General features: G+C 39.9%; 1 protein-coding gene across 2 annotated transcripts; it reads right to left on the bottom strand.

The window, feature by feature from the left end:
- Positions 1 to 9,136: 9,136 nt before the first annotated feature.
- On the bottom strand, positions 9,137 to 14,314 carry LOC121581009 (acidic leucine-rich nuclear phosphoprotein 32 family member B). 2 transcript variants are annotated; one of them, XM_041896303.2, is made up of 7 exons: positions 14,001 to 14,297; positions 11,524 to 11,673; positions 10,919 to 11,041; positions 10,444 to 10,630; positions 10,038 to 10,150; positions 9,863 to 9,929; positions 9,137 to 9,754 (listed from the first exon to the last, which is right to left on the bottom strand). In XM_041896303.2, the coding sequence occupies exons 1-7, from the start codon at positions 14,052 to 14,054 to the stop codon at positions 9,672 to 9,674; spliced, it is 777 nt and encodes a 258-aa protein (XP_041752237.1). In that variant the 5' UTR covers positions 14,055 to 14,297; the 3' UTR covers positions 9,137 to 9,671. The 2 variants fall into 2 exon arrangements, with proteins under 2 accessions (XP_041752237.1, XP_041752230.1); XM_041896296.2 differs by having other exon boundaries at positions 9,669 to 9,757; positions 14,001 to 14,314.
- Between the last annotated feature and the right edge of the window lie 1,447 nt (positions 14,315 to 15,761).

The raw sequence follows: 15,761 nt of genomic DNA on the forward strand, positions 1-15,761 counted from the left end.
CCCCCCGCTCGTACCAAGCCACCATCACCTCTCCTGGGCTACTCTCTGACCACCCCCTCCCCGCTCTCTCATCCCGGGGGTCTCACTGCAATGAACACCCCTCTACCCCTTCGACCTCACCTTCCTTACCCTAAAGACAAAGCCTGTCTCTGTCTCATCTCAGAACACTACCTGTCTCTGTGGATGGGTCAAAGCCTCACCAAGGCTTCCCTTGGCGCACATGTCCCCCATATATGTACATACACCCATAGACTCTGTCACTTCTCAATATGTAACATATTTTAATGCTACCGCATCACTATACATGTGCACCCTGTGTCCCTCTCCCCGCTCCCCTCCCCAAAGTCTGTTTTAGTTTTTCCTTTTGTACACTTCAGAGCTATGCAAGTTGGATGTATTTTTGTTTTGTTTTTGTCATAAACAAAATCTTTATGCCCTTTTTATTAGAAAAATTATGATAAAAATATGTACGTGCCTGTCTTAAAAGTATGGTGTGGTTGTCTGCTGGTTATTTGAATGTTGTCTGGATGGGAGCAGATGTCACACATGATTGTAAGATACACTGAATTTATTTTCTACGCTTTGTGATTTTGCATATTTAAACTACTGTACGTGGATGGATGGATGCTGGTGGAGATGTCTAGAATGACAGAAAATATGTGAGAGGGAAAGAGACGTGCTTAATTTTGTATATACTGAGTAAATGGGGGGGGGTACGACATTAAGGTCTTTTGCATTTAAAGGTAGACTCAGCTAAGGGCGTTGAAGCGTGAAGCTAAACTACTCTGCTTATTTGGTCCCGCTACCACGGTGTTAACAGTGTGAAGCGAACCCGTGCACATACACTCTATACTGTGTGAGAGCGAAGTCTTGCATCTCGCTCATCTCAATATCTGCGGTGCTGCTCGTGGCAACGTCATTCCGCTGAGTCTACCTTTTAATGAAGCTGCGTTTTAATGACTGGTAAACTGGTGAAAGATCAATCAACTGAAAGAACAATCGTTGCCCAGCAGCTTTTAAATACGCCAATTATTATTATTTTACCCAAAAAGCAGCCAAGGGAATCTCACTTGTCGTTTTAAAATTGCATTTATTTTTCTGTTTGTTTTTGATTTGTGGACAAGAAAAAGTAGCCGTATGTATGGGATGATGACCAATTACAGAGGCATGTTTTCACACCAGTGGCCACAGCTCTCTGCATCAGGCGCCCCACTTACTATGTCCAACGCTATCAGAGAACACACACACACCACATCATGTAGGAAGTGGGTTGGTAAGGCACACAAAGTTTTACTGTTTCACTGTCTGTTTGGTGCTGGTCCATCCGTTTTCATTGTTCGAAGCCACTGTGTAAAAGTAGGAATGATAAAAAAAAAAAGGCTTTGAATGACCCTCAAAAAGCCATTGTGTAATATATGACATAACAGGGAACTTAATAAATATGTTGCCAATGTTGTTCATTTGTATGTGCTTACCCAAGTGATTGGGTTGTTGCTTGAAAACAACAAAGGAAACAGTGAAAGGCAATATATGTGTTTGGAGCAGGCTAATGTAGAACTTTCAGGATAACACTAAGCCTTTGTTTTTGATATGATGTCCATTGTTTTTGTGCTGCACAAGAGAGGAGGCTGGTAGGAGGATCTATAGGAGGACATGCTCATTGTAATAGCTGGAATGGAATGAATGTAACAGAGTCAAACATGTGGTTTCCATATGTTTTATGTGTTTGATATCATTCCATTTATTACATTCCAGCCATTACAATGAGCCCATCCTCCTATAGCTCCTCCCACCAGCCTCCTCTGCTGCACAAGTACTTACTTGGTGGTTCATAATAGTTAAAATGGAAAAATACTATGCCAAGGAATGGGATTGGAACTACTCTGTAATTGTGCATCATAATATGTTAGGAGTTAGACAATCAGAGACCCCCTGTCCAAAGAAAAGCAAGAGCCCAACGTTTAACTGTATTTGAATATAACGACAATTTACACAAGACCAATGGCAAACATCAAGCACGACACACATGTGCTAAAAGATCACTGTGAGCGGCATCTGTGAGCTATTCAACACTTGTGAGCAGGCATCTAGAGAAGACATCCCCTATTCCTATAGACAGCACTACTTTTGACTGGTCAAAGAACAGCATGAAGTCAAACTAACCATTGTCACCGCTATTATTTATGAATAACACATTAACATGTAACTGCATACTGTACCAGTCAAAAGTTTGGACACATCTACTCATTCAAGGGTTTAATATTGCACTAAGTGGGCCAGGGCACCTGCAATGTGTTTGGTTTTAGCCATATTGTTCAGCTCATATATGCTATTGTATGTAGGCCAATGTAGCTCAGTCCGAGTATTGCCATTGAAGGGTAATATTTCTAAATGGGACTTGACTGAATGGAGTCACTACTTGGCTAATGACACCTTAGGGAAGACAATCTCAGAAACAATCCGAAAACCGACTGTTATTGTAATCCTGATGGTCATTGTAGAGTCCATGTAGTCTATCTTGTCCAGCTAGCTTGGCATGTGTACTTTAGCAATGGGTCTCTGGGTCTTTTGTAGACCTTTTGCATTTACTGCCAACTACAATGGCCAGATATCTGGCCATCACATCCTTGTACTACTACTTTGGTGCTGCGCGGACTTAGGCCTCTTTAAGCATTGTAGACTTCACCAGCTACTGTATCCTATTTTTTCTTCAGAAAAGATACGGTCAAGACCAAATCACAAAGTCCATTCAAGGGATTTTAAATCCCTAAACTGTGTGTGTGTCCCATTTTACATTTTTACAGAAGCAATATTTTAGCAGTAGAAAGAGCAGTAGTTTAAGGGGAATATAAACTACGATCACTAGCATTATTTTGCTCATTGGAAACAATGACATCTGTATAAGTAAGTTGAAAATTGAGGGTTTCTGCTGGGCAATATCATGACTGAGCCTTACTGTGCCTAAGAATCAAGCTGCAATTTTAGTTGTTTTTATTGGTATTGTGATGTCTTTCAGAAAGAAAATTAATATTAGTGTCTACACACAACTCACAAATACAGTGAACAATTTATGAAATTATTCTAATGTTGTTCCTGTTATGTTTAATATTGTTTTTAAATATGTCAAGAAATACATCAGGTGTAGAGAATAAAAAAGAGGTGAAAACATTACTTTGGATAATTCATGTCTTTTTTCAAGCATTTCGATACCCATAGGAAGTCCCACCCAGTTGACTACTTATAAACTGTGAAAGTCCTCAATGGTGCTGCCCATGCTAAAATGGCTTTTGTGCACTAGTCCTCCATCTATCTCTATGGTGCAAGTGCATTATGACGAAGAGGGAGGTCCAACAGCGGAAAATCTGACTCTCCAGCAGGTGCCGTTTTTTCATTGTTTAGCCCACCAAGCAAGGAGTTTTTGTATAGAGGTCAATGAGAGTGTCGAATTTGGTCAATACAACAATGAATGGCTTATTTGCTATGTGAGGTTTATTTATCTAACAGAAGTTTCGTAATGCTTAGGTGGTTATGAGTGTATTGATATAGATAAGATAAAACTAGTGCCTGCAGGACTTGCTTTGTGTGTTGTCAAAAAAGCAGAGCATCTCTTTATTACGGACAGACCTCTCCCCATCTTTACAACCATTGAATCTATATGTTTTGACCATGACAGTTTCCAATATAAGGTAACACCAAGTAATTTAGTCTCATCAACTTGTTCAACAGCCAAACCATTCATTACCAGATTCACCTGAGGTCTACAACTTAGGGAATGATTTGTATCAAATACAATGCTCTTAGTTTTAGAGATGTTCAGGACCAGTTTATTAGTGGCCACCCATTCCAAAACAGACTGCAACTCTTTGTTAAGGGTTGCAGTGACTTCATTAGCTGTGGTTGCTGATGTGAATATGGTTGAATCATCAGTATACATGGACACACAGGCTTTGTTTAATGCCAGTGGCAGGTCATTGGTAAAAATAGAAAAGAGTAGAGGGCCTAGAGAGCTGCCCTAAGGTACACCACACTTTACATGTTTGACATTAGAGACGCTTCCATTAAAGAAAACCCTCTGAGTTCTATTAGATAGATGGCCCTGAATCCACGATATGGCAGAGGTTGAAAAGCCATAACATATACGTTTTCTCAACAACAGGTTATGGTCAATAATATCAAAGGCTGCACTGAAATCTAACAGTACAGCTCCCACAATCTTCTTATTATCAATTTCATTCAAGTAATCATCAGTCATTTGTGTCAGTTCAGTACGTATTTGGTCAAACACCATTTTTTTCCAATTGTTTGCTAAGAGCTGGCAGCAAGCTGATTTTTTCCAACAGTTTGCTAAGAGCTGGCAGCAAGCTTTTAGGTTTGCTGTTAGAACCAGTAAAGGCCGCTTTACCACTCTTGGGTAGCGGAATGACTTTGGCTTCCCTCAAGGCCTGAGGACAAAGAATTTCCTCTAGGCTAAGATTAAAGATATGACAGATAGGAGTGGCTATAGAGTCAGCTACCATCCTCAGTAGTTTTCCATCTGAGTTGTCAATGCCAGGAGATTTGTCATTATTGATCGATAACAATAATTGTTCCACCTCTCTAACTTTACAACATTTTAACTTGCAAAGCTTTTCATTTATTATTTGTTTTTTTTATGCATGAGTATGATGGCTCATTGTTCGTTGTTGGCATTTCCTGCCTAAGTTTGCCCACTTTGCCAATTAAGTAATCATTAAAATAATTGGCAACATCAAATGGTTTTGTGATGAATAAGCCATCTGATTTGATGAAAGATGAAGATGAATTTGTCTTTCTGCCCATAATTTCATTGAGAGGACTCCAAAGTTTTTTTTCCATCATTCTTTATATCATTGATCTTGGCTTCATAATACAGTTTCTTCTCCTTTTGTTGAGTTTAGTCACATCATTTCTCAATTTGCAGTAAGTCAGCCAGTCAGACTTATTAGCCACTCCTTTTGCCCAATCTCTTTCAACCATACAGTTTTCCAATTCCTCATCAATCCATGGAGCCTTAACAGTTCTAACAGTCCGTTTCTTAACAGGTGCATGTTTATCAATAATTGGAAGAAGCAATTTCATAAATTCATCAAGTGCAGTGTCTGGATGCTCCTTTATTAATCACATCAGACCAACAAATATTTCATCCACATAAGAGTTACAGCAAAATCTTTTGTATGATCTCTTATACTATTTGTAAGTCGCTCTGGATAAGAGTGTCTGCTAAATGACGTAAACGTAAACGTTATACACTATTTTAGGCCCAGATTTTGGAACTTTGGCTTTCTTGGATATAGCCACTATATTGTGATCATTGCATCCAGTGGGTACGGATACAGCTTTAGAACAAAGTTCTACAGTATTAGTAAACATGTGATCAATACATATGGATGATCTTGTTCCTGTAGTGTATGTAAACACTGTGGTAGGTTGATTAATAACCTGAACCAGATTACAGGCACTGGTTACAGTGAGAAGATTCCTCTTGAATGGACAGCTTGATGAAAACCTGTCAATATTTAGGTCCTCAAGAAAGTAGATCTCTCTCTTTACTTCACATACACTATCAAGCATTTCACACATATTATTTAGATACTGACTGTTAGCACTTGGTGGCCTATAGCAACACCCCAAAAGAAAATAATTTAGATGTGCCAGGTGAACCTGCAACCACAACACTTCAATAACACTTGACATAAGATATTCTCTAAGCATTACTGGGATATGGCTCTCAATATCTCCAGCAACACCTCCCCATAAGCATTCCTGTCTCTTCTATTGATGTTATATCCTTGTATTGCTACTGTTGTATCATCAAATTAATTATCTAAGTGAGTCTCAGAAATGGCTAATAAATTAATGTTATCTGATGTTTGCAAGTTATTGATTTCATGAACCTTATTTCTAAGGCTACATATATTAGTATGGGCTATTTTCAGCCCATTCCTGGGTAGTGTTACATATGGATATGTACGCCCTTTTCCTAACCAAGGTGAAGTCTGGTTGATAGTGGTCTGGGGCCTAACTAAAATAACCCCAGGTGTGTTCTCATTCCCTATTCAAATACCCTTAGTATAACCTGACCCATTATCAGACACACTACAAACAAAATGCACACAGTAAAATGTCTCTTTTGAGGAATTATATTAAGTATGGAAAAGCAACATCTCTCTCAATAAATAGACATATTCATAAATCGCATAAGATATTCAATAGTGGGTAAACATAAACCAATCAGTATGGCACCAAGTCAATTATTTCATAGACTTAAAAACATAAAACAATCAATATGGCACCAAGTAAATCAATAGACTTAAAAACATATTGTCATTCACCATACCTGTAAAAACATACACATTTAATAACAGTCAGTAAACGGTTGCAACCTTTAAAAAACCGGGTACCCCTTAACTACCAGAGCTCTGTAATGTAAAAACTCTTACTACGTTGCAGGCCTGTACTTCGTGTTTGTGTGTGTGTGTGTGTGTGTGGCTTCTGGAGCGGAGTCCCAATGCAGGCGAGAGAAGTCCGTATTCAGTGCAGTGGTGGGAAACAGAGGGATAGCTTTGCTAGTTAGTCAGATGACGTTTCTTCACGAGACTCAGAGGAAACCCTAGTATTTCCTGGTATCTAGGGTCGGTATCACCCTAAACTACTTTGACATATGGTACTCACTATACAAATCTCTCCCCCGGCTATTGTCATTTGTTCATTTCCCCTACTATTCCTCTGATTGGCTAAGGCAGCAACAGGGATTAACTCCGGGTTACAAATAACACCTGTTTTAACATGGACATTGCCATTGAGGACTTCCACCATTTTAAAGTAGTCAACTGGGTGGGGATTCCTATGAGTTGGGAGCAATCAGCCAATGAAGAATAAGAAAATGTACTACTTTATAATGGAGATAGCCTCAATGGCGCTGCCCATGCTGTCACAGACACCATAAGGCAAGTACTCAACTGCACAGCCACCAACTTCTTCACATTTATTACACATTTGTTGTCAAGCATAAACCGAAAGTAATAATAATAGCAGACGCTTTTATCCAAAGCGACTTACAGTCATGCGTGCATACATTTTTTTTGTGTGTATGGGTGGTCCCGGGGATCGAACCCACTACCTTAGCGTTACAAGCGCCGTGCTCTACCAGCTGAGCTACGTTTGTAAACTAATTATAGTGTTCAAAAACCATATTAATAGATTGCTTTTTATAAATTATGTTTTGTAACATTTAACTGCCGAAATTGCTGTTATTGAGGTCATTTCCTTAGTAGGTAATGTCAGAGGTCAGCACGTGGGAGAAGTCTGAGCTCAGAGATGAGTTTCCCTTTAGTAATTACGATTTGGAGAGGCGTTCAAGTGGATTTTTTCCACCTTCCCACTTTGTTTTGAACGCAGCATGAATCTGCTCGCGGTTTCCAATTGAGTCGACATGTGCAGTGTTTACTGTGAATGCGATCTCCGCCTTTAAAAGCCATATTGTCGAAAACCCAAGATCAAATTAACTACAGACTCCTTCACACTTCTCTTTGTATATTTGACATTGAGAACTGTGGAAGCATACACAAAGCACAAGAGGTAAGATTTGAACCCACAACCACATGGATGCAAGGCAGGGATTAAACCCCAGAACCACTGCCTCCTTGACTACTTAGACACTTCTCTGCATAGTTCATATCGAGAATTGTGGGAACACATGAAGTGCAAGAGGTAAGAGTTGAACACATTGGCCTTTTCTCATTTGGAAAAAGTCTGTCCTCTGCCGGCCCATTCTCCTCCGTGACCAGGAAACCGATAAGTGGTCGAAGAGTGTCTATTCGTTAGTAGGCAAACACAAGAAGGTCCTCCCCTCCTCGATAGCCTCCTTTTGGCGAAGAAGAACAAGTGTATCTGCCATACCCCCTTTGACATCTGCCACAATCAGCTATCGTTTTCTTGGAAGTATAAAAGCATGCAAACATTTTTTAATGATATGCTACTTATCCTTTGATCTATAAAATGTATTGCACAACTAGCAACATTTGTTTAGATCACTTTATACATTTATTTGGGGATTCAACCCTGTAAACATAATTTGCCTGAAGACGCGCGATTGGAGTAGTCTCATTACATACAAGCGCATTTTCGTCCACTTTCCCTCACTTCTCCTCGATTACCTTTAGACCTTTTTCAAAAGGAGGCCAGAGAGAAATGAGAGGATGCAGGAGTTGAGCAAATCCAATTGAGAAAAGGCCAGTACCTCTCCAATGCAAGGACATAAACCCTTCACACTCAACCCACTCTTTGTTGCTTTGACATTTGACTGTTGTAGAAGCACCATCGACTTAATGTCGCAACATTGTATCTGCCCCATTATGGCTTCTGTGAGAACACTGGCAGCGCCATTGAGGCCATCTCCATTTAAAGTAGTCCATTTTCTTCAACTTCTATGAGTTGGCACAAACTGAAAAGGGGGAAAACTGCCACCTTGGAGTGTGTTTGAACAGGTATAAAGCCAAGGTTGGCGATTTACTACCATTTGCAGTTATGGAACGTTTGCTCACAAGTATAATTCAATGTCTGATTCCTCCTGGCGACCTGGATGGAATTATGTGATCCATCCTTAAGCCATAGGAAGTCCCACCCAGTTGACTACTTCAAAATGGTGAAAGTCCTCAGTGGTGCTGCCCATGCTAAAACAGGCTTTTGGGCACTAGAGTCCTCGATCTCTACGAGGAGTAGTCAAAAGCAAAATAAATTAGAATTTAACCAATAACCTCTTCCGCAACTCTCGAAGTCAAACATACAAAGAGAAGTGCCAACACATGGCAGCTCTGGGGTTAAAGAGGATTTAATGTCTTCCTATTTCTGTATTTTTCCCCTTCCCTCCCATTCAAAATAATAAAATGATGAGGGTGCAACATGTCATCTTGTAGAGTGACTTTGAAGTATCCATTCTGAGGCCTTTGGCGAATGAATATTCTATGTGATCGATGAGTGTTATACTTTTCCCACTGAGGCAACCTATTGCACTCAGCAGGGGGTGATACAGACAACTTGCACTTAACCCATCAAATACATTCAAGTCATCAACTTTAGATGTGACTAGAGAAAAGGATGGCAGGAGGAGAGCAACGCGCAAAATTTTACATTTTATTTACAAAGTAGTTTTGTCATACAGAAAGTAAAAATGTAGCTACAACCTTGATTTGTGCAACAGGCGGCCACAAAATCATAGCTCGCTCATCACACAGTTGCTATAGCAATAATTTTATTGGGGGGGGGGGGATAAGGAACGGAAAATAAAACAAAGACAAAAAGAAGAGGGGGAAGAAATAATAAACCCAACAACAAAAAATATAAATTCAGAGTTCATCCAACAAAATATTAAAAGCACAGACCCAAAACTAGATACCAGTCCCAAAGTCCTCACACAGGTATACATAAAGGGGGAGTTGACAGTGAAATTGTGGAATGCGGAGTGGTGCGCTGCTTGAGAACCTTGGGAATGGCTCTCGGTTCCATGGGGCACAGGCAGCTCCACTCGGACCACCCGTCCGGTACAGTCTTTCCCCACACGGGGGCTCAAAGCTGGGGGAGAGACGTGGAGTAGGGAGGGTGTAAGGGTGGAGAGGGAAGGGGTTGGTAACTTGATAGGCTCTTGTTTTTTGCTCTTAATCGTCGTCCTCGTCATCATCATCGTCGTCATCTTCATCGTCAGGTTCTCGCTTTCTCTTCTCGCCTTTGACAGCCTCAACTTCTGGAGGAAATGGGAAAGGGTTATTACACTATACTTAGTCAAGTGAAACTTTTTAACATGAGATTTGGACATGAGCTTGTGACAAAAAGTATGAGAATGACATACCCTCTTCATCGTCGTCATCATCATCATCCTCATCTTCAACTTCACCGTCAATGCCAAGGTCTTCCTCCTGGAGAGAAGGGACAGAGCAGGTCAGAATCCACAGAGCTCTCAAACCATATCCCCACGGTTGATCTTTTAAACTATTGAGTCACAAACAAACCAAAAAGGGCTTTACCTCTTCATCGCCGCTGACCTCATCCTCCTCCTCTGCTTCTACTCCCTCCTCTTCGTCATCGTCATCCTCCTCGTCAAAGTCTTCCTCCTCTCCCTCCTCATCCTCCTCTCCTTCTAAAAAAACAAATACATCACATCCATTGTCAGTCATCACACAGATACATGCCGACAAAACCTACAAATACACAATAGAATTCACTTGCATGACAAAACACCCACAATGTATTAATATGGATTATAATATATAATAATGCCATTTAGCAGACACTTTTATTCAAAGCGCCTTAGTCAAGCGAGCATACATTGTATGTATGGGTTGTCCCGGGAATCGAAGACCCCCATTCTCAACTCACATCTGCATTTCCTCATACTCCATCAAAACACAAAAAAACGAAATGGCTGCCCACCCTCATCGTCGTCATCGTCCACACCGTCCACCTCTCCGTCCGAGTCGGATGCCTCACGGTCCTCCATGTCGTACCCATCCAGGTAGGTGAGCTGAGGGAGCAGCTTGAATACACTCTCCCTGTAGTCGTTCAGGTTGGTCACCTCACAGTTGAACAGGTCCAGAGACTTCAGGCTGTCCAGCTTTTTCTGTGGGACCAAATGTGTGTAGGTTAATTAGGGGGTGAAGAACACTGCCTGAATAAATCTCTAATTAGATTTTAGAGCACACCGTTTCCCCCATATAGGCTAGCAAACTAATTTTGACTAGAGCCACATTGGGAAACAAAACCAGAAATAAGTCTGAAACAAATCCGATTGCCAAATAAGTCTGTGGTCAGAACTCTATATGGGGAATAGTGTCATTTGAGGCATAGCCTGAGACAATGAGATGGTGTCACACTGTATTGTGCTCTACCGGGAGTTTGGTGTACCTACCAAAGGTTCCAACGTGCTGATGTCTTTCAGTTTGTTCCCGCTTAGATTTAGATGTGTGAGGTTGGGGAGTTTCTCTGCTAGCACGTCAAGGCCACCAGAGATTCTGTTGTCACTGAGTTCCAACTGCAACATAATGTGAAGATATATCAGTCACTTCTGTCAAAAAAACTCCCAAGCAAGTAACAGTCTTTCAGAAAACAATGATTATGTCCCAAATAGAACCCTATTCCTTACATTACATAGTGCACTACTTTAGACCAGGGCTCTCAAAGGTAGTGCACTATATGAGTGCCATTAGGGACGTAGTCAATGGCTTTTTCTACCCCCCAACAACACAAATGTCTACATTTTATTACTGTAAATGTAAGTGTAAGCTTGTGTCAAAAAAATACTTTAGACTAGGGCTCTCAAAGGTAGTGCACTATATAGAGAATAGGGTGCCATTAGGGACCAACGAATGTCTCTTTCTATACCCACCCCCCCAGCAAGAATTGACGTTTTTTTTTTTTAAGAGTCAACACAAATGTCTTAAAACATTGTTTTTTTACTGTAAATTTAAGTAAGCTTGTGTAAAAAAGTATTATTATCATAAAGTCAAACTTTACCTTTTTGAGTTTCCCAAGTTTGGGAAGGTTGGAGACTGAGATTAAGCCAACGTTTATCAAACTGAGGAATTCCAGATTGATGAATTCTGCTGTGAGGCCTTCGATTTTCCCTTCATTTGATCTGCAGTTGTCCAGGACAAGTTCTCGTACCTATACGAATAAAAAAGATAAAATGTGTAAAATTGTCATCTATGTAAATCAAAGAACATGCATGCATTGTTTACAGATGCACTACAAACACTAAACATTGAGAATACACCCATGTTATAAAAGCTTTATTTTACGCATATGCAAAAAATGGTGTGGGAAACCTGTTTAGAATGGCCACATATGTTGGCAACAGTAATCAATATCAATACGTTGTTAAGGAATCAAATAAAAACTAAGCTTGAATTTGAACTTCATGATGAAAAAAAAGGTCAATATACAAAATATGGACCTCAATGATAGGAGTGGTTGTTATTCCACTCACATTATTCCTGACTTTAGTATGAATACTTGCAACTTCTCAGTTCCTTCCTACAAAATGTTACATTTCATCGTTTAAAGAGTTCACTTGTAATAGTCAGGGACAGTCGTTACACAACCAAAAACTCGAAGAAAGTTAATGTTGACCGTCAAAAGATCATGATTTGAACACTGGCAAAATTAAACATTGATAAAGCTGTCGAGTCGAGCCATCAATAAAGGTATTTGGTTGCATGATGTTTTATGTCGAAGCACCGCGGTTGTTTCTTTGAACCAGCTGCCACGAGGAAGAACCACACAATACAGTTCTACCTTCACTTGGCCCGCTGATGCAGTCACTAAAGATACATGCAATGCTTTTTGTTAGCAAGCTCGCTACAGGCTAGCCATTGCCCTTTTAAGCGCTGCCGTGCAGTTGAGTACCTGCAAGAGAAGCCTGACTGACCGCCATTACCTACCCTACAGCAATGGAAAGGATTGCGAATATACTCTGTAAAGATACACTTTTTATTTTCAAATCGAATTTATTGGGGAAATGGATTGCCTTGCCGTCGAGCGAACGACCGATAGGCCAGTTTGTTACATTATATCAGCGTTTCGTAAACAACGTCGAAGGAAATATTCAGAACGGAAATTAGTCAAACAAAGATGGAGTTCATTTCGCCTGAGCTTCAAAGACGGCAGAATGACAACATGGCGATTCCTGAGATACAGTATGCAGAGTTCTCTAAACTCTCCGAAGAGGGATGGCTGTTTACAAGCAGTAATTACGTAAAAATATCCCTTAAAATTAACTTCCAATGTAGAATACTTTTATTATCAATGTTTGCATGAAAACCAGTGAGCGTCAACGTCGAGTTTTAGCAACCCACGCACCGAACGCAGTTTCCTCGGTCTCGTGTCATTCAGGCAGGCTATTGCACGAGCCGGCGACCAACACGTTATTCGGAGATTGTCAGTAGCCTAAGCATTAAATGACAAATTATTAACATGATATACAAAATACCGAATCTGAACGTGGAGGTTAGCCAGATTCAATAGGTATTTCGTTTTCTTTCGTGGTAGTTGCGGGAATAATATGGCGGGAACCAAACATTCGCTGAACGCTGCTTGAATGATTCGAATTAGAAACATTGTAACAATCAGCTTCAATTTGCGGAAATTAAATTTAGTTTATGAATCTCAAATCGAATAATGTAACATTTGACGGGATGTGAAGCTAGGCGAGTAGATCATCCGACATAGTAGCTGGCTATTCCCCTTCAACAACTTCAGTTGATTGTTAGTAAATTAGTAATATAAAAACGTTACATTATTGTTAGCGAAAAGGCGGTATAGTAGTTGTTGTAGCCTACAAGATGTGGATGACTCGTGAGAACTAGTGACTAATTTTGTTTGCTAGCTAGCTAATCTGGGTCCCTACCCAATCAGGGGAAAATGTCGAAAAGAATCCACCCGTGATCTCATTAATGATATCACAAAAGTAGGAGCATGCTGTAAACTCAATTTTTGGATTATTGGTGTGGATTTAAAAGTGTATTGTAATAAAGGGCACCCCACTTTAGCTTTATGCTAGCAACAAACATGGCTACCAAGGTCTATATAAAATAAACCATTCCGTCTATGATTAACGCATCGTGGAAAAACATGTCACCTACAACAGATGTATAAGTTAACAAATAATTGAGACAACGTTGCATTCGAACCGTGTGTGTGCAACATCTACTGGGAGGCTGCGAAACGGTTAAAACTGCAATAATGCCAGAAAGCTAAAATAATCGGCTTTCGAAAGTAACGATTGAATATAGCTTTTCTTGTCTTGTTGCCTCTACACGCCCCAACGGGGACAGTATAATGTAGCTGGTTACAGTTAAGTATTTTCCGCTCTATTAATAAATGAGAAACATTAAGCCCATGTGGTCACCATTAGCTACACAGGTCACTTGGAAAGCAAAAAAGTAGCAAGCTAGCCAGAAAACTAAAGGTTTGGTTTTAAAGGCACGACTTACATCAGATGGTGTCCTGTTTCTTAGCTCCAAGTGGATCCTCTTTTTCATGTCCATCTTGCCCTACGAAAGTTGAACTTTTCTCTCTTGGGTGTCGGTGTAATTTATATTCAGTCCAAAGGCAGAGAGATGCCCTAATGGAGGGAGAATATGGGACTGTATAATGAACTGAGCCAAACGCCAAGTTACACGGGGAGAGGAGAAACCATGGAGGGAAACGGGACTGAAACAAAATATATACTCAACAGCGCCATCTGTGGTCAGAAACGCGCACTGCCGTTAAACAGTCAATGCAGTCACAAAACATGACGCTGCCATGAAACAACTGGGGTGAAATTTATTTCTGGTGAAAAAAGTGATGTATTATGTACAATTATACATTGAAACTCCATTTTTTTTCTGTGTTTATTTGATTATTTTTATTTTAAATAACCCGTTTTTAATTAACATTCTGTAAATCGAAGATTTGAAATGTATTTAAGAATTACATAATCAGAAATAATTGCAAAATTGCTAATGGAAAAAAACAAATAAAATCAAGACTATTATTTACTTTATTCAAACATCTACTGCGGAGATGTTTGAGCAAATCCCCCCCCCACCCACCAGCCTTGACCCCCACTCTTCGAGGGTGTCTCAGATGGAGTTGGGATATGCAAAAATAAACATTTCCATTTCACACACGTCTATAATATACACTTGTACATGTGTGAAACAGGACAAATCTAAGCAACCACCTAATTATTGTATTATTGATTGATTAATTAAAAGGCCTTATTTTGAAATTTAGATATAAGAAGATACCTGTTGACAACAAGGCAGCATCAAATTAATCTCATAGCATTCTTTGTTTATCAGTACATTTCAACGTAACCTAAAACACATTACATTGTAGTCCTAATGTACATATGAACAAATAAACATTATTCAATGTATGTACACTTTTCATTTACCAATAATCACCATCTCGAGCAATATGACGATGCCCAATAATCTCATTCAATTTGCCCTTTTATTAGAACCCGGTAGGTAGAGTGCGTTTATTTGGTTTGCAGTGAAGAGAGCATTGTATATGCACACGGTGAGGGGGTACACTTCCTGCATAGAGACGCAAGATCCCCGAAGCAGAAAAACACACCAGTGTGCCTCCCTCTGCCACCAAAGAGCACCTTTCTCTCTCGGTCAGAACAAGAAACACTTACACCAATGGCAATTATGAACCAGCAACAAATTACCTTAGTGAAAATTGATATTCATCAACAAGCCAATTTAGTTTATTTTTTATGTTTCAATGAAAGAGTCTTGCATCGCTAGGTGCATCTCTACAAAAGCCTTTCGTATGATCTAGTCAGGTCACCAATGTGTGTCCTATTCAAGACAAACGGCACCTATTCAACTACTATGCTTGAGATAGCCATGTGTTTTTATTTTGGTATGTATTTTAATTAATATGGTGGGTAACATTTGGAAAATCACAGCTTTTAAATCACAATATGTAAAACATGAAAACAGCTGTTTTGTATCTGGGATATGAATGTAACCATCTTAGAATCGATGTTCTAAAATACATACCATTGTAGGCCTTACTGTACAATGCTGTACATTTCAACTCTGTTTTGAAAATGGTATTCGGTAATGGAAAGTATTTACCAGGAGAGGGCACTGCAATGTCTATTTGTACAGCATCCACAAACTCATGAGGCTATCATGCAATATGGGTGTGTATGGGTGACTTCTTTCCTCTAACTGTATCTGCTTATCTAA

This window comes from Coregonus clupeaformis, chromosome 15 (assembly GCF_020615455.1).
Source record: "Coregonus clupeaformis isolate EN_2021a chromosome 15, ASM2061545v1, whole genome shotgun sequence".
Lineage (NCBI taxonomy): Eukaryota > Metazoa > Chordata > Actinopteri > Salmoniformes > Salmonidae > Coregonus > Coregonus clupeaformis.

What these genes read in the sequence shown, in the direction of transcription:
- LOC121581009 (XM_041896296.2), bottom strand. Translation starts at nt 14,054, where the DNA reads ATGGACATGAAAAAGAGGATCCACTTGGAGCTAAGAAACAGGACACCA. An exon ending in GGACGATGACGACGATGAGG is followed by an intron (nt 10,151 to 10,443) that starts GTGGGCAGCCAT and finishes TTGTTTTTTTAG; the next exon opens with AAGGAGAGGAGGATGAGGAG. An exon ending in TGATGACGACGATGAAGAGG is followed by an intron (nt 9,758 to 9,862) that starts GTATGTCATTCT and finishes CATTTCCTCCAG; the next exon opens with AAGTTGAGGCTGTCAAAGGC.